The sequence below is a fragment of the Vanessa cardui genome, chromosome 9 (genome assembly GCF_905220365.1).
Source record: "Vanessa cardui chromosome 9, ilVanCard2.1, whole genome shotgun sequence".
In the NCBI taxonomy this organism is placed as follows: Eukaryota; Metazoa; Arthropoda; class Insecta; order Lepidoptera; family Nymphalidae; genus Vanessa; species Vanessa cardui.
Window position 1 is genome coordinate 10,496,326 of NC_061131.1, and position 27,003 is coordinate 10,523,328.

At 33.6% G+C, this 27,003-nt stretch overlaps 1 protein-coding gene across 1 annotated transcript in view; it reads right to left on the minus strand.

Moving 5' to 3' along the window:
• The window catches only part of LOC124532237 (disintegrin and metalloproteinase domain-containing protein 10), a 67,440-nt gene that overhangs the window by 16,816 nt on the left and 23,621 nt on the right, over positions 1-27,003 (minus strand). The window contains exons 2-4 of the mRNA XM_047107015.1: positions 26,437-26,630; positions 24,499-24,565; positions 9,351-9,542 (exon numbers count right to left, since the gene is read on the minus strand). Coding sequence (XP_046962971.1) covers positions 9,351-9,542; positions 24,499-24,565; positions 26,437-26,630 — 453 coding nt within the window. The remainder of the gene's footprint in view (positions 1-9,350; positions 9,543-24,498; positions 24,566-26,436; positions 26,631-27,003) is intronic.

A 27,003-nucleotide genomic window follows, 5' to 3' on the forward strand; every position in this document is an offset into this window, starting at 1 on the left:
TCGGATAATATAATTGATCGAAAACTAAATAAGAAAACATATAAATATAATATATGTAGTTCTAACTGATTATCTAACAAACAAATATGAGCGAGAAACCATACAAAAACGATGATATATATATTATATTGAAGAAGTATTACTCAAAGTTTACTTTATATAATTAGATTATAATACATTAATTTGATGAAACCCACAAAGACGTCTATCATACGATACGTAATCTAAAGCCATACTGAATTATTGAATTCAATTCATTAAAACTGCTACTTATCCGAGCAAAAGCACTCGGGCACACTAAGGTTTTGTTGTGAGAGATAGCAAACGCGTTATTACATTAAAAGCGTGCAGAGGTCAAATTGAATGAAAGCTATGTAGGAGGAAGATAGATAAATAATCTCGGATGTTGTAAAGCCGTGTACGAGTTAATAGGTTATGGCAATTATATGCCCCAATTAGGCTCGCACGAAACGGATACCCGAATTATAAATAATGATTCAAGAATTACAAATATGAATGTATTAATTATTACACAAAGAATAATTTTATTTTTAAAACTTTTGTCTTAATGTGCTTGCATTGTTAATTGAAAGTATTGTGAACATTAAATAATATCGAAGTGTTGTTGTTCTCGTCAGTTATTATGTATAAACGATACAATTTTTTGTCGAGATGGCCCAGTGGTTAGAACGCGTGCATCTTAACCGATGATTACGGGTTCAAATCCAGGCAAGCACCGCTGATTTATGTGGTTAATTTGTCTTTATAATTCATCTCGTGCTCAGCGGTGAAGGAAAACGTCGTGAGGAAACCTGCATGTGACAAATTTCATAGAAATTCTGCCACATATGTATTCCACCAACCCGCATTGGAACAGCGTGGTGGAATATGTTCCAAACCCTCTCCTCAAAGGGAGAGGAGACCTTTAGCCCAGCAGTGAGAATTTACAGGCTGTTGTTTGTTTTGTTTTGATACAAATTTACTTGTAAAGATTTGTTAAAATCTAGAAAACTTCTTGTTAATTTAACTCATTTATCAAACATCGCGATTACTACTTAATAGATGTAATCGCGATGTTTGATAAATGAGTTAAATTAATAGATGGGTTCTGTGATCGCGCAATGCGAAAAATATTTAAGAGAACGTACGAGCACAAACAAAAGCAAACGCCTATGGCCATGGCCGATGTAAATGAGGGAAGTTGAACAGAGTTCCGTCGAGGCCCGTTCGCAAATACTAAACATGTGCGCTACCAACTTTTTGACGGGCGAACAAACACAGCACCCGTGGGGAAACTAGTCTAAATGTAACCTCATTACAATTGCTTAAAAAGCAAATATCGATTAATCACATTGAAATTGTTTTGATGATGCAAATTAAAAAATAACTGATCATGTGGCCAAAAAGCTTTAATGATATTTCTAACTATACAATCTCTTAATAACGTACGTTGCATAATGGAATATCAGGTTAGGTATATGCTAGGTGCGATGAAAGAATATAAATTATAAAATTATTCCATTTATTAATTCATAGCACAACCATAAATACATTTCTATTGAAAAGACTCGAGATTTTTATTTAGTCTGATCAGAAATTCTATTCTCGTTTTTAAATCTAGACACAAGGTGATAGTATAATTGAGCTACCCGAGCTCGACATCGGAGGGGAGGGCTCCGAACGTAGTTCTATTGTAAATTAAAAATCGCATGAGAACACTAATGATGCCCTCATAACGTAAATATGGTATTTGAATGGGCTAGGCAGGCTGGCAGGATGGCTAGGCATTAACGCGGTGAGATGTATGCCCGCAGCCAGTAATTTCCGTTATCTGGCGGCCGCGTATAGAAGCTTCGTTAAAATGCAGCGTGCCGGATGCGAAGCGCCAATGTGAGCTAACACGACATATAGCTTTAAAAAATACCACGTCTATTCAGCGGTTTTTAATTTTAAATCTCCCTTGCGCTAGCTTTGTTTTTTTTATTCGTTCTACTGCACTGTTATGATAGCTGGCTATGGTTCGTTATATATATCTAATGCCTATTAAAAATATTCCAATTCAATTTCCGTTGAAAGTTTTTTTTTTTTTTTTTTTTTTTTTATGGCATAGGAGGCAAACGAGCAGGAGGCTCACCTGATGGAAAGTGACTACCACCGCCCATGGACACCTGCAACACCAGGGGACTTGCAGGTGCGTTGCCGGCCTTTCAAAAAGGAGTAGGCTCTTTTCTTAAAGGTTCCCATGTCGTATCGGTTCGGAAAAACCGCCGGCGAAAGCTGGTTCCACAAAGTGGTTGTGCGAGGCAGAAAATGTCTGAGAAATCGCGCTGTTGTGGATTTTCGGACATCAAGGTGGTGCGGGTGAAACTTAGAATTTTGGCGAGATGTCCGAAGGTGAAATTCAGCAGCCGGGATTAATCCGAACAATTCCTCGGAACATTCCCCGTGAAAAATTCGGTAGAAGATGCAGAGTGATCCGACATCTCTACGCAAAGCCAAAGGATCAAGGAGATCGGAAAGAGCTTGATCGTCGATAACTCGAGCCGCTCTACGTTGGATGCGGTCAAATGGAAGGAGCTGGTACTGGGGAGCACCCGCCCAGAGGTGAGAGCAGTACTCCATGTGAGGCCGAATTTGCGCCTTGTAAAGTTTAAGGCGATGGGCCGACGTGAAGTACTGTCTCGCCTTGCTGAGCACGCCCAGCTTTTTTGAAGCCAATTTGGCTTTGCCTTCCAATTGACCGCGGAACTGAACGAGGCTCGAAATATCAACGCCAAGTATTCCGATACTACCTGTAGCGGCTATCGGAATGTTCTCAAATCGTGGAGATACGACAAATGGTGTTTTTTTAGCGGTTAACGCGCAAACTTGCGTCTTTTTGGGGTTGAAATGGACTAGATTTACAAATGCAAGCTATTAGCTTGATGGCAATTATCTATTGTTGTACATTCCCAGGTGGTACCGATATTTGCCTATTATCGAGGAATACATAAAACAATGGTGATAAAAATTCAAGGTTGTCCAGTGGATAGAACAAGCAAATGTTTATCGAAGATTACGGAAAACGACAATTGAGTTATCATTTCTGTTCATATATTTGTCTTAAGCTCAAGGAACACAGCACGTGTTAACTTAACGTTTATAGAAATCTTAATTTCTATAAACGTTAAGTTAATTTTTTATATGTATAATTATAAAAAAATATATATCATTTTTAAATAATAAATATCAACAAAAATCTGATGGCATCTGTAGAATTAGTAACGTGATTGATTTTGTATTAAGACCTCTTTTTTATGTATGTATTCTATCTCACTCTGACAATTCGCTTACATTTAACCATTTAAGGATTCGTCCAGCTGTCTCCGCTATAGATTTAAAGCGACACAATAAATTAAATTGATTGAGGACGGACTTTAATCAGCTTAATTATGGCTACAGACGGTTGTGTTGATTCGAGTTTTGTCATCTGTTGCTCGTGTACGTGTAGTAATTCTGCAATGTTACGAAATAAAAAAAAACTATTTTAATTATTAAAACTAACCATATTTTTAACATTAATTATGATTCAAACAAACACCTACATATATTTTAACAAAAATATATTCTAGCTGTGAAGACAGATAATTTATAAAAGAAAATAGTAAAGAATATTCTTGCTTAGTCTATAATCAGCACTCTTGATCATAATATGTATTTATAATTGCAATGCTAATGTACAATTCTTAAATAAAAATATACATATATAAACGATATAATATTTTGCTTTGAATATATTATTACTTATTAATATTTCCGCCTACAACTAAGAAATACTTAGTGGAAAAAGCACACCGTAAAATGTTACAAAAACAATGATAACAAATTGAGCCCTTTTAGGAAGTTTTTTGGGTCGCGAAAACATTATCTAATAACTAATATTATTCCAATCTCTCTTCTATAAATCATTCTACTATTATTAATGGGATTGCAACTTTGAACACTAAGGCGGGACATAAGCTTCTTTAACTTCCACCTTACGACCAATCCCTATAACGTGAGTGAAGTCGCAGGCGAAAACTTTCTAATTTCTATATAAATTAGATAAATCAAAATCAAATTTAGATTCATTGCAACATGTCAATCTTTTTTAATAATTATTATTATTTGAAATAGTTAGTTAGACATCAAAAGTACAAGACATCTTATTATTAAGCCACATATTTCATAGATTATAAACATAATTAAGTATTATTATTATTTATATAAGTTACGATATAAATTCTGATACAATTGATTCCAATAAAATTTCGTTTTATACATATACGACGGTATAGTTTTGCATCAATTCTCTGCCATTATGAAGGAAACGTTGATGTCCTATATATTAGGTATAAAAAATACATACAGATTACGAGGGCTAAAGTTTTAAAAAGTTTTTTTTTTTTTAGATACCTTTGCTACCAAATACTTAGTTTGTGAAACATATTATTTAGTGCAATAGCTGCGCGGTTCCAATAAATTTATAATAAAAATTGTCGCCATTTACGCATACAAATAAACAAAACTAATGTTTTAGATGATAACTAAAATTTAGATTTATGCATCGATATCAAATAGCACAAGGTTAAACTGAAAACGAGGACACGCAATACGTGCAATTAATATAAACAAAAAAAAAATTGAATGTGCTGTCTTAAACGTTGTAACGTAGTCTATACCTAATAATCAATGTCGAATGTATGTACTTCGTAAGAATTACTGTATGTCCATATTATTTCAGGAAAAAAAGTTTAAGATATCTTCTAGACATATAAATTAGAGTGTCTATTTGAAATATTAAAAATATGCTCTTTTTACTAATTTCATATGTACATATGTATGCACGGGAATAACATTTTTTACAATTTTTGTCTGACTAATCTATGGAACGGCTGGAACGATTTGGACGGGACTTCACGAATAAGGAGTAACTAAGGCTACTTTTATTACAGGTATTAAAATAATTCGTACACGTGACAACAACGTATATATTCATAATCAATAGTGAACACTACTGCACCTACAAATCATGTCAGGCGAAAACTATTAGAGTTAAAATTAATGCTTCTAAATCTGAGGAATGTTGAAAGATGTAAGATTTTTTAAGAGATAAAGAAATTAAACAAAAACATACAAATAAGCTGGGAATAGAAGCTATTAGTATATAAGGTAATGAGACTGCTTCTTTTGTATCTCTTAACATTTATAATGAAAAGGCAAATCAAAAACAATATTTAGTTTTGTGTACTATATTCATAGGATTCTTGTCAAACAATTTAACAAGGTGATTTAACTTTCCTTTACGTCTGAAATTCTTACGTATGCACCATTTTTCAAAGCATTACCTGCGGCTTGAGACTTGTTATCCTGAAATACATATTCGTAGTATACTCTCAGGGAATAAAATATTCAGGTAACTTATTTGTAATGTGGTTGAGGTTACGTCGTTCTATAGTGAAAGAAATTTACAACATTTAAACTCGTTTATTGTATTTGTTCAGAGTCGAGGTGGGCCAGTGTCTAGAATACCTGAATATTAATCGAATATTGTCGGTTCAAACTTAACACAACTAAATTTTCATGTGATAAATTTGTGTTAATATTTCATCTCTTGCTCGACGGATAAGTAAAACATCGTGAGGAAACCTGCATGTGTTGCATGAAAATCCGCTACACGTGTATCCAGTATCGACTAATCCGCATTGAAGCATGGTGGAATTAGCAAACATAATCTTTGTTTTGAGGACATTTAACCTAAAATCGGATAAAAACAAATGTACCGAGTTGCACCTTTAATTATTTATTAGTACAAGGAAAGTTTCAACATAAATAAGGAGATAAATTTTAAGGAAAACGACATATATGTAAGCTCTGACACCAATAGTGAATATTTAAATTCACTTACAATGATTTATTTACAGAAGCCTAAGGTGAGTATATCTAGCTAATACACTTTTTGTGTAAACATGTTATTTAACAAATAGAGTTTAAGTCTTACAAGAGATAAGTGTTAAACAAGATTTATATACATACAATATACTTTGTTCAGAGAACGTGTTAAGAATTGCCACTCACTCAGAAATATTTGATTAATGTTCCTTTCTGATTGAAGTAGTAATTGAAATGATTAGCTATCAATTCATTTTAGCATATCGTGTTGTTGAAACTCTACCCATTAACGAAACTAATAAAATTCTGCACACGATTATATGACAAAGTACGTTTGAATGATTCAAGTTTAATTTCTCACATATGTACCGTATCCGATGTTTTCATAATTAATATATAGATGATACAAAGAACGTCGAAAGTCTACCTTTTTGTATTTTATTATGCTTAAAATATTTCACACGACGAGTTCATGTTTGTATTCACTTTGTAAGAATATAAATTGCTTTGCTGAATGAACCTAGTATCCTGTCGAGCTAGTCTTTCATATTCAAATGGAAGCCCAATAGAGAACGTATAAAAAGGGGACACCCCAATACAAACGTCCAATAAGCCGTAATGAAAACAAATGCATTTAAACACGACCCTTCCTGTTTGCTCAATAACTATCTATGTATTTACGTAAACGGTCTTTTCAGATCAAATTAAATGTTTACGCGTGAATAGATTCTATAGCTATTCAATTTTTTTTTAATTAGTATTAGTGATCTATTTTAGTCACGGATACTTTTTAAAGTTCCGTAAAAGAGAAACGTAACGCTTATTCTCCTACTTCTTTGTTTCTCTGTCTCTCTCCTGCATTTTTCTCAGGAACGTGTTTAGGTTATAAAGTTAAAATTGATAACCAAGTACTGAGATCTGCTTTTCTTGCAGCTTTTTTATATGGTCGATTTCATTTCATCTCCATTACTTTCTCAAAAGGAATCAAAACGCAGTTTCCGGTCATCAAGGTCTGTTTGTTTCGTTGTACGGAACTCTCGCGCGAGTCCGACTCGCACTTGCCGCCTTTTTTAACAGCAATGAATAAGCATTTTTTGCGTTACCAAGATTTGTATGCTAAGTTGACAAAAATGCAAACCCTGACGACGCGACGGCAAGCAATGCTGTTGACGTGAAATTACCATTTCAGCCTACGGACCGATGAATATGTATTACGTAACGCGGAATCGGACCGGTTTGATGACAATAACGTAAACTGAATCGAAATACATTTGAACGTTCCATTCTGAGGAATGCGAGCGAATGGCGAATGACAATTGTTCTTCGAGCATGGTTGTGCGAAATACTAGCAAACAAAGTTATCTTAAAGCAACCGTAGGTAAGACTCGAGAATCGATTTCAGAACAAGAACACCGTTTTCTCTCGCGCCAAATATTATTATTATATACTTTTGATTTTACCTTATACACGCAGCTTCCTGTTTTATTAATCTATCTGCTGTAAAATATCAGTAAATTTAGTTGAAAAATAATTGTAAGATCAGTTCGAATTATCATCGACACGGTAGAAATCAATTTATGCAGAACTGTTTCAAGGCCGCTTCGACTATAAAGTGATTCAACTGTAATTCGTATTTTATAATGATATTTTATCTGAATGCTTAAAATTGTAGTGTTAGTTGTATTACATAAATACCAGTCAAGCCAGTGTAATATTTTTAGATTTAGGCATAGACACAGCAATATTATTTTATAAATTACTTTACAAATAAAAATATTCGATAAGTAATATAATGTAAGTTTATAAAAAAATTAAAATAGAACACGCAAATATTTTTTTATCTGTGTAAAACTAAATTGGAGCAACGTGCTGAATTAAGCTCTCTGAAACATTTTCCCTAACAACAGTTGTTCTGTACTCCGTTTAAAATAACTAAATATCAGTTGGCAACAATTATCCATGAAGGCCGTTCGATACAGATTACACATTAAATTATTATTATTACTGCTTTGTAATCAATTATAGCGAATTTTCCGATGCAAGCAGTGTAGTAATCAGACGATCAGCGCACGGACGCGTCGCAAATGAGATTAAAGTTTGTTAAGCGACCTTGCGTTGCAATTCATTTGCTGAGCGACACAGTGCGGCGAAACTTGCACGGGGCGGGCGCTGGGAGCCATCTACGATCTGCACTTTACTTCATAATTTCCACGCTACGTAATTTAATATCAAAACATATTCAAAACTACTCATGTTCATTCGGTTACTTTTTAATGTCATTGACATACTCAGGACTTTTCAGTCGAATAAAAAGTATTACCTTGTAAATCATGGCATACCATATTTTTGCCGTTATTATTCTGACCTTAAGCGCGATTATACTGTTGCAGTGGTCACGAGTGACAACTTTCTATCGAAATGTCGAAAAATCACAATAAAATGTGATTAGTAGTATTCACGATTCAGACCCGAATTTAAGATAAACAGTATAATTGTTTTGTCGCAGTTCATTTAAAACAATTCAATTGTTTACTGAACTTAAATACCATGAATGCAATAACCAGTAATATTATTGTAGTATAATTTAGCAAGTAAACTGACTTACCTCGTTCTGGTCTAGGCTTAAATTATTGGCTTGCGAAATCCGACCATGACAAATAAACATTTAGATGAAGTTAACAAATTGATTGGTGGCAGATTTTACATTTTGTATTGTTGTAATGTGTAGCTTGTTTATATACAAATGCATAAAACATGGCACACTCGTATTTACAGAATTCACTTTTGGTCTGTATATCGTTCACTGAAAGAAAACATAAAATCTGCACGACAAATTGTCCGAAGTCAGGCGGGGTTCGCACCGCCACGTCAAGAGCAATTTTGCATGATGTATTGTTCTGTATTTTTTATTTGGTCTGCATCAAATAAATCTTTTATCTCAGGAAATATATTTTACATTGAAATAAAGCAGAAGATAGACTTTCATAAAAAAAATATAACGAGCGCACTAATTGTATTTGCACTTTATTTCAATATAACTAAGAGAAGATTATTTTCCTGCTAGAAGTTCGTTAATCACATTTTCGTAAGAGCAGTCCTCATTATTAGAAAAAAAATATATAATCTGTGTTATGACAAATTTCATGAGTATGGATTAGCTCAGGTGTTAGGATATATTGCAAGCGAAGATTACAATGTACAGTCAGAGTAAGAAAAACTTCGTCAGTTTTCAAATTCATTCCTTAATCAAGTGTCAAACTCTTAGTACCTTTTGAAACTAAAGAACTAAATTGACTATAAAATTAAACTTATGTAGTATTCTTTGACATTGCCACGCAATATGTCATTCTCAATCGGTAAAGCAGATTATCTGAGCACACGAAAATAGATTTAATAACGAACCTTTTCTTACACTGATTGTACATGCTCTGGGAACTTACCGTGCCTCCTGTGCGCGTAGGGGTCGACCACGTCTCCTTCTCGGTATATGACGGAATGCACTCTGGTGCGCGTGCCATTGGGCGGGAAGTAGCGACGTGCGTGCTCGACGTAGTAAGCGCCGTCGTTCAACACTATCTTGCCCTCGAACACGCCATCGGTCACCGAGCCAAACACCGTCGACTGCGGTTCGTCTGTTCAAAAGAAAAATACATTAAAATATATGCTGATGAAGCGTTGAAGTTATAATCGTCAACATAAAAAATATTGTATAATTGGTATGTTTCACATCAATTTAGCATCACAATCGTATATTAAATTATTTTATACATAAAAAATGCAACATATAGGATAAGAAAATCATTAAATGGATAATATATTTTAATATGGTGATATACAAAGATAAAGAGTACATTTCTCTCTACATCTTTCGAAATGACTTCAGTGTTTAATTGGGTGAATCGTGAATCCTGTTAGAATATAACAAGTGAATCTTTTTAGGTGTCGCTTCCACGATTTCGTACAAAAGTGGCAAATAAGTGACAATGACCGCTATTGATCAAAGAGCGTTCTGCCTATTGTCTCGAGTTAAACAACGAATAAAAAGCGGTCAAGTGCGGTCTGACCGTAAATTTAAGTAGCTCGTTATGCGACCACGAGCTGCGCTTCGCTATATTCAAGTCATCCTGCTTTAACATTATATTTTTACCAGGCATGTTTACATTTCACCACGAGAAAAACACACAGATACAAAACTCTATAGGTAATTGAACGAAATTAGGTTACATTAACCAATTTAATACTTTATAAAAGTTAATTGGTTTGTTCTGATTCAGGGTGTAATCACAATGTTGCGGGATTATATTTGCGAATTAATGATTGTCGTGTCCACTCACACAAGCAAACGGTATATAATATGCAAATATTTCCTTAAATTCATATACGTCGATTTATTATATCTATTTTGATTACGTCTTGAAATAACTCACTTGTTATAGTTTGTTTTAATTGCGAACTTGAGGTATCGTTACTGGTTTTATAAAATTATTTAATTAGTTCACGGCGCCAGTATGTGGATCAACCCCATGAAATTTCATTAAACTAAAATATATTGTACTTAATAAAATTATTGAACCAAGTGAATTATCCGCCTACTGCGTTGCTAATCTTACTCCATTATTTTTATTTTTCACAAAATAGGTTTTATTTTAAGTTTTCTAATCTGCACGTACAATATCTATATTTTTATAGCCACTGAAACAATTAATATGTCATTGATTTTAATTAAAAAGTATTACAATACATCAAAATATTTCCGCTGACTAATGTATAATAAACTCTTAAAGGCCGTCGACGGCGGTTCTGTAAATAATTAGGAGATTAAAAATGTTACATACAAAGTTTTTATATTGCTAGTTTATATATATTAGAACTTGTACAGTTTCCTCTTTTAAATCATCGATCCGACCATTTTGTATAGATAAATTTGCATTTTATCAAAAAAAATGCAAAGTAGTTAAAACATTTGTTCGTTATAACGCACCATTACGTTCCCATAACAATAGTGTTAGTTTTAGCGTACTATCAAGTTGTCAAGTAATATTAATAAGTAATTAGGTAACTTTGTTATTTTTTAAGATAATTTAAATTGATATCCTAATCAAAAATAATTTCTATTTCATCAGCCATTCATATCAAATCTAAAACCAAAATATACTTAATTCAGGTACACTTTTACACTTTTCTTTTGAATCATCATTTAACAACCATATTAAGTGAAGTTACCACCGGTTTGGAATGTAGATTCTATCGAGATGAACCGGCAAGAAAAACATTAGTATTTTTTTTTTCACCATTTAAAAATACTAAGTCACGTTAGTTAAATAAAAAAATATATATGTATGTAATAACATACCTGCCTGGAAGGGAAAAACTGTGAAATTCACGCTTTTTTATTATGTGTATAAATCTGTATTGAATAATATGCATTCTTTTCTAATACATTTTATATCATATCTATAACTAGACGACTAGGCAGGTGTGTGGACATGCATTGTACACACCTTACTGTTACAGTTCGATGAAACAAAAAAAAAGAGAAAGAGGATGTTAAAGAAATCAAAGCAAATCAAATCAACTACCTAATTTTCACTACTGAAGGTTGAACGTTGGCTATATTAAGCTTACAAAAATTATCTCAAAGTTAATTCCTAATGTAACGCCAAAAATTTACAAGTTTCTTCAAGTCCTTATTAATAATCTTTACAATACTTAACACGTATTCGAATTATTAAACACTTAAAAGTTAAGTTTGCTTTCGACTTTATCTAATTAACTAGAATAGATATATGTATGTTTAACGATTTATATTATTAATGTTCACCACTACCCTCAGAACATGTTTAAGATTGTGGAATAAACAAGGAATTACGCGGAAATTCTCAAGCAGTCGCTTCAATATTACAACATTCTAACTTTATTTTGACGGCAAAATGCGACGAAGAAACACAACGTAATCCTATACCCTTCCACGTGTATACTGTGAGAGAAATTGCGACACACATACTACACTTAGAACAGCTACCGTTTCACGATGAGAATCCTTACGTGCAATGTATGACAAAGGGGGATTATTATCTATATTTATAAATTACAATATTATTATCACATTATCAGCTGAATTGATCGAATATATTTTATTACTTATAATTATACATGTGACATTGATAGTAATCCCCAAAATTCAAATACCATATATGACACGAGGCATCGGTTAATGTTCAAGTACATACTGAAATGAGTAGGGTTGCACATAAGTTTATAATCGAAATAGTTGTACGAACCATTAAGTGCCAAAGGTTTAATATGGGTCCGCTGAGTTGGCTCGAATGTAACCTGGGTAATCGACCAAAGCATTCTGCTGGAAACTACTACAAACTGACCTATTACAAAGAGACTGGATGAATTACCTATTATTAAGTTACAAATTGTAATAAATCTTTAAAGATTACATATATAAAAAGGAGTGGAATAAGGTTGCTTGCGATATATATAACGGACCTTTTAATTTAATTACTAAAAATAGTTTCAATAATATTATATAAAACCGTATAAAATAGAAAAGGTTAGAAAGGTCGACTGGAGGAGGTAATTTTATCGTGACAATTTCTGCCAGTGCGCTCTTATTGTAAGTTATATTATAAGTAACACAAAAATAAGTGATGGAGCGCGATTCCTAAAATGAATATAATTATTGAATTATTGACTACATAAATAAATGTAATATGGCATTTAAACGAAAGATTTTTAACGAACATTTATTTGGCTTACAGTGTTTGCTTGCTTAGGTTAAATCTGAATTAGAATCGCTTCCCAGTTTCCTTCGGGATTGAAATTTCAGTAGATTCAGTTCCGATGTTGATACGGCTCGCTTAGTATATTTCAGTTACTTTCACAGTATAATGTCATACGGTATTATGCTGTGGGGCAACGCAGCCGCTATCCATACTATATTTGTGCTACAGAAGAGGGCTATTCGCGCAATCTATAACCTAGGAGCTAAAGAATCGTTAAGGAATAAATTTAGAGAAATCAAGATATTGACTGTTGCTTCTCAATATATATTCTGCAATGTTATGTATGTACGAAAAAATATTAAGGATTTCATGAGAAAATGTGATACTCATAGCATTGGTACAAGGAACAAACACAAACTTGTTACTCCTGTTACTCGACTACATAGAGTCAGTAACTCCTTTGTGGGGCAATGTATACGGTTTTACAACAGGATCCCAGAAAGCGTTCAAAATGCCTCTGTTGCCAAATTTAAGAAAATTATTAAGGAACGCTTGTGTGCAAAAGGTTACTATACAATTAATGAGTTTATGATCGATAGCACACCTTGGGAATGAAACGATCGCCTCCTGGCTATTTCATCTCATATTAAATTGTTTAAATAATATATGAGACAACTAAAAAAAAAAAAAAAAAACCCGCTGTGTTTCTTTCGCCGGTTCTTCTCGGGTCAGGGTATTTTCTTTTCCGAACCGGTGGTAGTGTTTCAATTGACCATCAATAAGAAAGTGTAATGCTTCTATATTGAATAAAGTTATTTGAGTTTGAGTTTGATGAAAATACATTTTTATGTTAAGCATGACTACATTCTATACCCGAAAGCGGCCCAGATAGAACTCGACAAAGTTGAAAAACATGGCCACGTATAATATATTAAAGTTCGTTTTTTATTTATTTTTTATACTCATTTATATTGTTTTGAAATAAAATAATGCGATGAAAAAAAATTCCTTCGCATCAAGTTTGTATTGCGAGATTAAAATTGCAAAACATTTCAAATTATGTAAAGTTTTATTTCTCAGGCCCGTCTAATGATATTTTATTTTAAATATATTGCAGGAAGGTAAATTACACCTAATAGTAAGTTAAATATATTTTGCATATTATCATAACGTCAGGCCATATTACTAACTAGAATTTCTTACATTACGAAATATAACGTATAACTTCTCACTGAATTATAATAAATTAATAACATACATTGTCAAAACGCGGCCAACGACGAGACGAGAAGACGCTTTGTCCCTGGTACCGGTAATTACACTGGCTCACTTAATACTATTTAAACCGAAACAAAGCTGTACAAAATATTACCGCTAAGCGTTTGAGTAACTGGTGGTTTTGTAGCACACACCTAGGCGGGCCTGCAAAAACCTGCTTCGCTATGCATAAAAATTGTAATAAAATAAATATTGGACAACATCACATATATTACTCATGAAATGAAATACTGTTTTAAAAAAACATATTACTTTTAAAAGCAGATTGACATATTATAGCTATTTAGTACATTAAATAATTTCAAATAAATAAGCCCGTAACTGACTCACAGGTGGGCAAAAACATCCTCCCCCTTTATGACATATATTATTGGACAATAATTGAAATAAAATGTATAATACGAGATGTTTATTATAAATAAATAAATATTCAAAATGTCGGAAACCGAAGTCATTAAAAAAATTAATTAACTAATATTTACAATTAATTTTAACACGTAACCATACATACATAAGTATATGAATGTTTTTTGATAATGGTGTCAAGTTCATATTTATAACGGTTGCAAAATCCGGTCTGACAGACAGACGGCTTATCATTCAATCAAACACACACAAGGCAATTTTAAATGCCCGCTATTTTCCTTGTATATTATAATGTCTTTACACTTGATGTGCCGGTGGGCATTGTATTAATTCATTTTCATGTAAAGTACCAATTTGTATGGACGCATTGTTTTATAGGCACCAGTACTTAGTAGGGATTAGGTACATAATATATGTTCCAGCGGATAAGGTTTCCTTTATCAATACTTATACTCGGACATATAGTAACTAAACTTATATAACTCCAGGTACGTAACATCCCACCAGTTCGTTCTGTGTTTGCAAGACTTCATAAAATCACATGACTTCAATTATTTAGTCGCTAGCTGTGACACTGTGTGAATTAAAATGAAATTTTAAAATTTTAAAACTTAGGCTACTAAAATAATAGTAGCCTAAGTTATTTCTCATTACATTAACTATCTGCCAGTGAATTTCCCGTCAAAATCGGTCCAGTAGTTCCAGAGGTCAGTCCAAACAAACAGACAGAATTGCAAAAACGTTATTTGGGTATATGTATGCAAACAAATTCATTCTGTAAAAAACGGTTATTTTGATATTACAAATAGACAATCCAATTTTATTCTATGTATGATTATTGACTTGTTCGATTTCCACAAAAATAAATAAATACATGACGTACTCATTTTTATCCTTAATAATAATACGACCGACGTATAGTTTGCGATGTCACACACAAGTCTCCTGTATCCTGGATAAAATCCACTATGATTCTTTCGTATTCATACGACTCAGATTGAAAGATGCAGGTTTATTCATAATGTTTTATTCATCGCAAAGCACGATAAGAATACGTAAACGAAACGAAACGAAAACTTAACCTAAACACTTCAGGCACTCAGGAACTCTTGCCCGGATTCCCGCTGCCTTTGTTTCCACTCATCTACGTTTATTGGCCAGGATATAGGTTAATACAGACGCATTTATTAATCTGTTTTTTCGTTTTGTTTTAAAACTGTACCATTATAATTACTCAAAGAAAAAAAGTATTTTGAATTTATTCATGTCGTAACGACAAATATCTAATCAAACTTGTTTACATAAAACATGCTCCGAATTTCATTCAGTGAAACTGCTATATCATTAGCAGTTTCACTGAAAGAAATTCGGGTATTAAATATTTTATGATTATAAAACTCAGCTGGCTGGAATTAAAAAATCACAATACTCAAGAAAAAATGCATACTAATTGTACGATGCAGGATTTTAATCCTTAAATAAACACGGCTTACGCCATTATAGTATACTCAATGTCAATATAAAGACAAATAGGTAATCTTAGGTTGTGAGCCGGATGGCGATGGCAATATGTCACATATTCGTTGAAAGTTTATTCCAAAAAAGTCCGTATCGAGCCAATAAAAAAAGTTATTGGGGTTTTCTAAAAAAAATCTCAGTAGCAGACAGACGCTTGGAAGTTGGCAGTATTTACGCTCACGGGATTCGGAGAGCATTTTTAGTCTTTACCTAAACTGATTGCCGTCCCGTCAGAATATGAAGTTGAGGAAAAAGAGAGTGCAGTTACTTGTGCACTAATATCTCGAGTGCAGGCTTGTTGAGAATGGTCGCCTAACTGAAATCGCTCACGAGAACGACAATGAAAAGAAGTAGTATAACTTGGTATTGAAAAATATAATTTTAATCATAGCTTTATATTACAATGTTGACCGTTGGCCTTTCTATATTATACGCCTTTAATTATATTCTCTCGCTCAACCGTGACACCAAACACAACAAACGCAGAGTATGTCGTTTGGAAGTAGAGATACGGGCGTTAGTAAAATACTTGGGATAATTACATATATGCAGAATGATTCGGCCGTGGAGAGATGTAGTAGTGAAAGTATAAAATACACAAAAGAGCCCCGGGGGTCTATTTAGAATTCAAATAAAAATTAAAATGCCTTCTAATAATACATTTTGATAGCTATGAATCGAAACTTTTCCATCAGCCAATATAGTTATAATAAAAAAAATAAAACACATTTCTAAATATATATATATGTATGTATGGAATTCAAATTTTTCAGAAAGGACATGAAAGGACAACGTATGTATATTTATAATTTACGTTACATAATGAATTTAATTCCGAATCCCACCATATAAGTATAAATGCGTAACATGTTTTCTCTGTTATACATTTTCTAAAATATTTACAACGTGGCTAAAAGCATGAAGGACATGACAGGTTCTTTTATATGAAAGCTATTAATAAAAAAATATTTCCACTCAAGATTACGTATGAGGTAAAATAAAGTGGAAATTTGAAGTTCTTTTTCCAAAAAGCTGGAAGTCAATCGTATAAATAGTTTCGGAATTTAATTCCCTAGGGGAGTTATATCAGGAATCAATGTTTGTTTGGAAGGTGTTTAGTTTTGCAGTTGGAGTATAAAAATTGGTGACTTTTATTTATAAACTAGCTGACCCGGCAAACGTTGTTTTGCCATATAAATAATTTCCTAGTCATTTCTAGTGTAGACAAAAAATAGCTTACTTATTGTAAGTATGTATGTATGTTAGAATATGTATATTGTATGTATGTCAGAATGTGGTATATGCGTGAAATAAGCATGGAGCGCTGTGAATAATGAGGGAATATAAAAATAACAAAAGGCAAACATTATTTTTAAGTTATTATAATTTATTCCTTAAAATTATATATCATTAATTAAACAATTACGACAGTAACACTATTAAACAATATCAATCTCTTAATGCTATAGCGTGAACAATATTTTTTGTTAGTCCATCTCTAGCTAACACAAACAAACTGGATGGTTTACCCACTCGAGAGCATGCCACTTTAGGGAAATTTTTAGTACATTTTCCATCAGCCATGCAAGGCGATGAACTATTAAGAGTACCACATGGACCATGAATCATGTTTGTTGTAAAAATATCAAACAGCAGTTGGTCAGTGGATGGAACTGGAATTTCCGCAGAAATGATACTATCGATTTCTTCAGGACGGATTTTGTCGATGAACCAAACCAAAATGTGTGCATGAGGTAATCCTCGCTTTTGCCACTCAACCGAATACATCCAGCAACGTGTGGGACCGAATACATGTTATTTAGTAATGAAACTTACTAAAGACAACTTTTGTCTGAACACACGTGCTGTAATGTCATGGCGATGTATTGCATTTTGGCCAGGCAGTAGCAAAGATGTAATCTCTGGCCATTTTGGATTACATGTGAACGTGATAAATAAACATGGTCGTCCATATTCGCGCACGAAAGTCAGAGCATCCTGTACATATTTTGCATATGACGTGGACTGCCTACGTACGATGATGGTAAAATGACATGGTTACCAATTTTGGCGACGTCGGCGTTGTTGTTTATAGCGTCTCGCAAATGAATGTACTCTTCCGCGCGCAGCTTTTGTTGATTATATCGTAAGTATCGTAGTCGTTCGCTCTCAATCTTCGCGTACATGTCGACCATGAATTGTTGACAAAGCTCACGACATCGTAAATTGACGTTGTCCAGGCCACGTTTAATCATTAATCGGTACGCATAATAATCCTTTGAGCTAACGTTCTTGTTTTTCAGCTCCTGTAATTTATTCATAAAAATTAATTTAAATTTATTACGTTCAATAATTTAATTGTTTTGTTAAATCATTAATGATCAAATTAATAATCAATGAAGTACCTGATACGGGATCTCGTTGTTTTATGTTTATGCAATATCCGTCTTGTCCCTTCCAAAATATTAGCGGATTTTGGAAAGCGTCATATGAACGATGTGTGTCAGCAATGAACTGAAGATTATTATTTCTTCTACGAATCACAATTTCTCGTGCAGCTGTACAATCGCAAGCCATGATTCCAGCAACATCATCAACAACGGGTGCATTGAATCTACGAATATGCTCTCCAGCTGGTGTTTTATCAGGATTAATGACGATAGCGTGATTATCGCTTTGTAATTGGTGCATATGTGATTTGAATATTTTCAACAACTCGTTGTGCTCGTTCAAAAGAGCATCTAGCTCACTGACGATGCGCCTTGCATAAAGTGAATCAAGGTTATTATAATTAAATTAAAAACGTGCATTCACGCGATTGGCAAGTGCGTTTCCGGAATCCTCGCCGCCCATAAAGTAGATTTGTAAAAATTTATGTGGTTCGTTTGGCATTGGCAGCACTGAGCCCATTTTATGATAAACTTGGCCTCTGATTTTGAATGTAGAATTGAATTGTTGAGCATTTACATTAGTATTTCGAACTATTTCTGTTGCACCGAACGATGTCATTTGAAAGCATTAATTGAATCTTCGAATTGACTTCAGGAACACGCTAGAATCTGGATCCGTGCCGATAAGTAAGCCGTTCAATGGTTCAGGTGGTGTTTCAATTTCAGGTAGTTGCACTTTTCCTTACGCGCAAAACATGCCAGCTGGCTCATTTTTGAATTTTAGAGCATGACAATGCGGACATTCCTTGTCCATAACACCAATTACCACTTTTGAATGAGCATAATATTCAATATCGGGCTCATACTGGAATGCTATTCGCAGGAACGAATCAGATATAAATGCTCGGTGTACCTGTTGTCGTTGTTGGTCATTTGTTCTGCGTCTATTGACTGTGAAACGGCGTGATTGTCGTTGTTCTAATCTTCTGACTTCATTGCGTTCAGCTCGTGTATCGTCTGGCTCTTCTTGATGCAATTGCGCCATTCTGACACGTGCATCAGTATTTTGTTGCTGGATTTCTTCTTCGGTTCTTTCGGATCTTCTATTTCGCAAGTTTCGAGACTTACTTGTATTACGGCTCAAATCAGCCCCTTTGCGTTTTCTTGACATTGCTCACTGTACAAAACACACATGAATAGAATTATTGAAATTACTTAATGATGAAAAATGTTAAAAGTATAATTAGGGCCAGGATTTTTGCCACAGTTTTGAAATGATTAGTTTTAATTTATGAAAGTTTAACAAAATATATAAGTTTTATGGATAAAATTTTCAAACAAAAGTAAAAAATTAAATTTTATGAAAACATTGTCTCTTATAATTTTTTCATACAACCAATATTTCCATTGACATTTCAAAATAAAGATTCATAATGATTGAATTTTTGGAAACTATGAAAATCTTAATTGTTCAATTACATTTTTTTAATAAAATTAAATTAAAATTACATTTTCATAAGATCAACAACATTTTCCATATAAATAAAAAAAAGTATACTTACAACACAAAATCCGTTGTTATTGGAAGCTCGTGTCACGTGTTGAGTACTTTTGAAGTTATAAAATCACTTGATAAACTAATCGTGCAAAATACACTCAAAATTGATAATTTAATTATTATTGATAAAATAGGAATGATTAAAAGTTTATATGAGAGTTACACTGAGATAGCAAAACAATAAGTGTCAACGTTACTACTACACTTGATGTATAAACAATAATGATGGCCGACAACTGTGTAGGGAGTGAGAAAGAAAGGAGACCGGCTTCGTTCTCATCCCTACTCCGTGCTGTTTATTGATCAGTTTTCGACCGGAGATAAAAAATGATTAAATTACTAAAATGGCTATTAAAAAATGAGGGTTGATCGTTGAAGGGTAAAAATTAAGGATTGTATGTATTTTTGTATGTTGTATGATAAAAAAATAGAAACTAAAAATTTTGTCTAAAAAATAAAAAATAAAAATTCAGGGGTGAACTACCCCTAACATTTAGGGGGATGAAAAATAGATGTTGGCCGATTCTCAGACCTACTCAATACGCTCACAAAATTTCATGAGAATCGTTCCAGCCGTTTCGGAGGAGTATGGGAACAAAAACTGTGACACGAGAATTTTATATATTAGATAAAGGTCAGATTTGTTAGCCAGTTTGTTAGAAATTTATGTTCCAGGGTGACGTTACGGGACGAAAGTTTGTAGCCTCATTTTTGAAGTAAGAAACGCGTCGCTGCGATCCAGATTTGGCCGTTTAGAGGGTCATCGGAAGTGCAGATTATTGGTGCAAGCCTGTCTTGGTAGGATAATGTGAGTGAGGCAAGACACGTTTTTCCAACGTTAGTGACGCAGTAACAATTTAAGGAATGATTAAAATAACAACTTCAGAACGAGCTGTATAATATTGTTATAAACAAAAATTAAGCACATCAAATACAGTTGCGCTTGTCCACCAGGGTATCAATAACACTCTTCGGTTAAGATTAAGTGTCTCGGTTCAAACCACTGGGTCATTTTTGCTCTTTAAAGCAGTACATAATACAAGCTTTATTTTACTACCCGAAGCGCAACAAATTCAAACAACATTATGCATCGAAATCGGCAATCGACAAGTACAGACAATGTTTATATATAAAGATTTGGGGTAAATATAAAGGATTCGTGCCTTCCAGATAATACAAATGAAAATTACGCACTCTAGCCTACAATAGTATATTAATATATTAAATTACTAAAACCTCATTCAAACATATGTTCCATTTTTAAAAAATCATCACAAGCTTCGTTTTTGAAATAGAGTGGGCAATTGGCATACACACAATATCATAAATATAAAATTTCGACGACAGTTAGCATAATACATTTATAGGTAAATTGTTTGTAGGTTTCATAGGTAACATTTCGTGTTCAAATAGTATTATGGTATAAATTGATTACATCAGATACCGGCGGTGACTCATTTCATTTGCGGCAGGTGACAGGAGGGAGATATGACAATTTATTCAAAAGGGTCCCGGTTTATTTGTTATCTGAATTTTGTACGACTAATTCGCGCAACAATTGGAATTGAAACTTTAATTTGCTTTTGAATATTATTTCATGCAAACTATTATTATAGTTACACATTTCCATCATTCAAACTGTTTTGTAAATATGAAATATAGAGAAAAAGAAATTTTTTTTTTTTGTTTTTAAAAAGGACAAGAACACCTTTTATTTTTATATTAAAGTCGCTCGTCTCCGGCGTTTCGTTCGTCTGCGTACGTTTTATAAAATATTGTTGAAATTCACATACAAAATTTCAACTCCTATTTTAATAAATCCGCGAATGAATTTCTTAAAATAAAATATACGGCGGAACAGTTTTTTTTTTGTATTAATCAACAAAAAGACAAAGGACTTTTCTATCAAATTATCATCTTATATTTTACCATGTTAGAATTATTTTTTCCCAACAAATCTTTAACAAGCGCCTGCGTAATAAAAATAGAAATACTATATTAAATTCTTGTAACTTACTCGAACTATCAATTACTTACTTTTAATTAGTTAAAACAATACCTAGGTTTAAGTAAGATGTTATTCTAGGAGGAAAGGTTGTCAACCCATCAATCCGTTTTGAATAATACTCTCTGTGGCAGATAGTTCATTGATTGAGAAATATTATCAGGGCCGTATTTAGGGGAGGGCAACCGGGGCAACTGCCCTGGGGCCTCCACATTAGTGGGGGCCACAGTTTTCTGCAAGTTACCAATTACCGAGATACTAGTCAAATTATAATAATATTATTATTTAATATTTTAAAAGTTACCGACACAAGTAAATAAATCATAGCTTGCTGATTGAAATAAAAAAAGTAATTAATTCATGATAATATAATTATTAGGTTATTCACGCGTCTGTTTGTCTAGGGCCCCCACTGCTTTGTGGCCCGGGGGCCTCCAGACCTTTAAATCCGACTCTGAATATTATGGATTATGTAACTACGATTACCCCATACGACGTTACGAAGCAAAGCAGCAGTCAAACTATAAACCAATAAAGCAAGCCGTATGACATACGAGTTAAATGGTTTAGCTGGTTATAATCGAGACTAATAATATATAGAGGTAAAATTTGTTCGTTTGTTATATCCGGAATTAATAATGATCCAAATAATAAAAATAATTATATATCTACATTATATTTTTTATTAATCACTTGCATCAAAATACTTATTCTAATTATATCCATTTCATTTGGAATACTTATCACTAAATAAATGAACGAGTGTCAGGGTGAAAAAAAATTAAATATATCATTATAGAGTTAAAAGTTCACATCATAGAAGATTATATTTAAAAAAACATGAGCCAGACCGCGACATTATGAAATTACATAAGTTAAGGAGCGTAAATATGAGAGGGATGTGATGTTTTGCACAAACCGCAGGGCTCCGAAAATGTCTTCAGTAAATTTTTAAAAGAGCCCGTTGAAAAAATACGCATTCATTTTCAACGGGGCTCGTTGCTACCTGTTTTTTTTTTATTTTTATCACTCTCGTTAATTTTATGAATACAAAACTATATAATAAGATTTTATTGAATTTTTATAACATACCAGTAAGTAAGAATGTTTATAAAATTTTTATTAGTATATAAAAAACGACATAAAAAAGCATGTTACATCTAAGTATCGCTTTCAATGAATTATAAAATACCAATACTAGGACTTCAAACGATTCTTAATTCGCGTTAGAAATAAATAATAAGAAATCGAAACAAAATATTTTTATCATCTTTTAAATTTTGGCGGTTCCTACCGCCACCGAATAAACGATAATTTATATTCATCATTATAAAAAGCAAGTAGAACATAGAACTTCTTAAAATTATGCAGCTAAGGGCTTGCTCTATACCTATAATGCGGTTCGCAACTCGGTGGCTAAGTGCATCGGAACAGCGGTAAGTAGGGCGACGAACTGCGATCGATGCCGCTCCGCCCTCGCAACTTTATCCATTTACACTGTACCAAACTTTCACAATTATTACAAGAGGACTTGTGTGTATTAACGCATTGCTAAACCGACACTTCTATGCGTCTAAACAATGTCACACCGCTTATCTGTGCTATGGAGCGATTATAATACAGCACACGAAAGAACTCAAAGTTAAATTTCGTTGTTTCGCCCGCAAAGGACTGTTTTGAATAACTCCTGAAAATATTCAGACGAGGAATGTTTGTTGAATTTCCAGCAAAGTAATTATTTTAACAGATAACATCCGCAAGGTAGGCGAGCTGAGATCTCGGATGTCGGTATTCGGCGTACGTACCAACATTAAAAGTCAAGTGGCCGTCGAAAGCTCCCAATTAGCCGAGACTTTGACGCCGTAATTGCAAAAAGGAATATGTTTTGGTGTTCTCCTGGAATTACTAATGGCGCGGAGATTCATCTTACACCACAGGGTCTGTTTAGTGATATGAAATCTCTTTTATGATAACACAATTGGTCGGAGGAGTAATTTTGAAGGGTAGACAATGGACATCTATCTTGTATAAAGATAATGTCGTGTTCGGGCGTTATTTGCACAATACAAGTGGAGCTGGGTCATGTCATCTGCAAAGTTTGTCCCTATCTTGTCGTCCGATAACAAATCTTCATACCTACTGCAAAACAACTATAACACCGCTTGCTCGCTGCAGTATTTTATTATTGCTTTTTAAAAACATCATCAACATAAGTCCTCCACCTACATTTCTCCAATTCTGTATATTTAAGGACGTTCACTTAATTTTTTTACTGAAATGTTCCAAGCACACGTACACATACAAAAATGTCTTCCTGGAATATTTTGATGTATAATTATAAATATTTCTTATTTTTATACCTATTTACACTAAACACTGCTTTTGCTACAGTAGAACGCCGATTATCCGAACGCCGAATCAATCTAAGCGTACGTAAATTCAAGTAATTTTTATGCTTTGAATTTTTTTAAGGCTTGATGGGATTGCAACTTACTTCGATCTATATGTTCGACTGAGCTTTATTGTATAAGATTTTGTTAAACTTAATAGTTTATTCTATGTGTGACAGCTCGTTTTTCTTTAATAGCATGTCTGATTATACGAATCGGCCCCGGGCCCCGTTTAACTCAAATAATTGGCGTTCTACTGTATGTATGTATGTATTTTGTTATGAACAACATATTCATTAGGAAAGAAAAACGTGTCTAAGCCGAAATGAGAGATAAAATATGTACTCACCAACAACTTCGCCTTGATATATGTGCGATGTTTCAACTTCATGCAGTTGCCCCTGTGAACCTTCCACCTATAAGCAAAAACATTTGTAATAAAAAAATGCATGTATACCTTATATACACTAGATATAGCTGCGTCTTAGCCCGCGCAAAGCTTAGAAAAATTTATAGCATAAAAACCTTATATCGGCCCGGAGGGGGTGAATTAAAAATCACCTACGCTTTCTCCATAATAAATTTCATCAAAATCTTTTCAGTGGCTTAGTCGTGAAAGCGAAACAGAGATTTACTTTTACATTTATAATATTAGTAGTGTCATTAATAGCGCATCTGTTACAAATTTATCTATAAGGGGGTCCTTAAAAAATTAGAAAGTGTTACCTTTAGCATTTACAATATACAGAGGTATATAAAAACCGTCTACCGACTTAATGTATGTATGGTATGTATTATGCTCTAGGTTTATTATGGCACAATAGTTGAGGTAAAACTAGTTATCTTTTAATATTTAATTTTTTTATAATAATCTCATAAATAAGAACAAAAGACGAAGACGGCCGTAACCGCAGTGTGTCCATTTAATCTTATTATCTGCACAGCTGACTGCAAATTGTGGTCTTTATGTTTCCAATTTACTAGCTCTTTCATTGCTCGCATTTAAATTTTAAATATCACTCCGGAGAGTAACCGAAAATCGGATAGCTTTATTGCCTGCGTACCCGGGCTACCGGCGAAGGTAGTGTTCGCTATCCGAATGCAGCTCCATTCCGGTCGTGCAATAGGGCTTCACGGAGCGTGAATTTCGCATTATAAGTGGGCAATTTACGTGTGCCGTTGCTAGAGAATAGTTCGGTAACTGAATTTTTAAGGTAAAAAGCCATTTTAATGTACCCATTTGAATTTTGCTGTTTTAAATGCTTTTATTATGACTGAAATTACGAGAGAAGTGCAATGATAGATTCGTTTTTTTTTTTTTTAATAATGAATCCGTGAGTGTAACGTTATATTTAAGCATGAATTTTCATACATCTCATATATTTATCAATATATTGTAGAAATTATTATTATTTTATTTGAAATTGTTTTTAATTCCAATCGCAAATAGTTAAACCCTCTGCGTAATAACTAGAATAGCCTTAAAGTTATATACGCTTACGATAATACAAACGAAAATCCTCTACGTAATCACCTACAATATACATATGTCAATGTTCATTTTATTATGCATTAGCTAAATGCATGCCTTGAACCGTGATGGCCTTATTTTCATAAGCTTCATTGGTGTTCTTTTGTTCATAATTCATCTCATGCTCGGCGCCGATATCATTAGAAAACCTACATATAGCGGATGAAAACCTGTCACCTACAATTTGTATCTAGCATGCCGCATTAGAAGAGATTGATGGGGTAAGCACCAAATATTATCCACAAAACAGAGGATGCTTGAGCAGCAGATGGAACATTAATATACTGTATTTATAGTATATATATAATATTTCTAATGTATTATCCAGCATATTAAGTTTAGGAATAGGAAAACAATGACCAGGGTAATTATAGTTTCTTCAAACAGCTAAAGTTCGTTACACATTAGGTTTGATATAATTATACGAATGCTTGGCCCAGTGGTTAAAACGCTTGCATCTTAACCGATGATTGCGGGTTCAAACCCAGTCAAGCACCGCTGATTCATGTGCTTAATTAGTCTTTATAATTCATCTCGTGCTCAGCGGTGAAGGAAAACATCGTGTCAAATTTCATAGAAATTCTGCCACATGTGTATTCCACCAACCCGCATTGGAACAGCGTGATCGAATATGTTCCAAACCTTCTCCTCAAAGGGAGAGGAGGTCCTTAGCCCAGCAGTGGGAATTTACAGGCTGTTGTTGTTGTTTGTTGTTGTATACGAATGCTTAAAACGTTAACATTAACATATATTTACCTTAAAGTCCTCACTGAATGCTGAGAGGTCGCGCCGCAGACGCATATTAAAGTGCTTCCCGTGCGCACGGAAGCTGATGCGCAGGTCGGGGGGGTCAATCGAGCGACGCGTGCGCTTGTGCTGTGTGTGCACCGCGTCCGCGTCGTATTCCAGTGACTCATAGTGCTCCACGTATTCGCTGAGCCGTCGAGATGCTGGAACAAACATGTACATGTAGTTCATTGTTGATGAAAATTACAAGAAGAGTGAGCATTTGGCCTCTAGTATAAAATCATTGTCGTCCTATTTGAAGCTGTTGTCAATAATGAGTTTGATTTTTAATTTGCTGTTAACCTGTTACATATTCTGTTATTTTCTTCACATACGTATGTATAACGAGGCGAAGTTAATACTTCGCATTTCGTACTTTCGTACACGTTAACAGACTTTAAAGAAACGTACATGGGCATGGATCTGACACAAAATTTGACCAGCATAAAAATGTTTTACGTTTATGTCGTATGCGTATCGTTCCTAAACTAATGTTACAAAAACAAATTATCCATGAATTTATCCAACAATTAATCA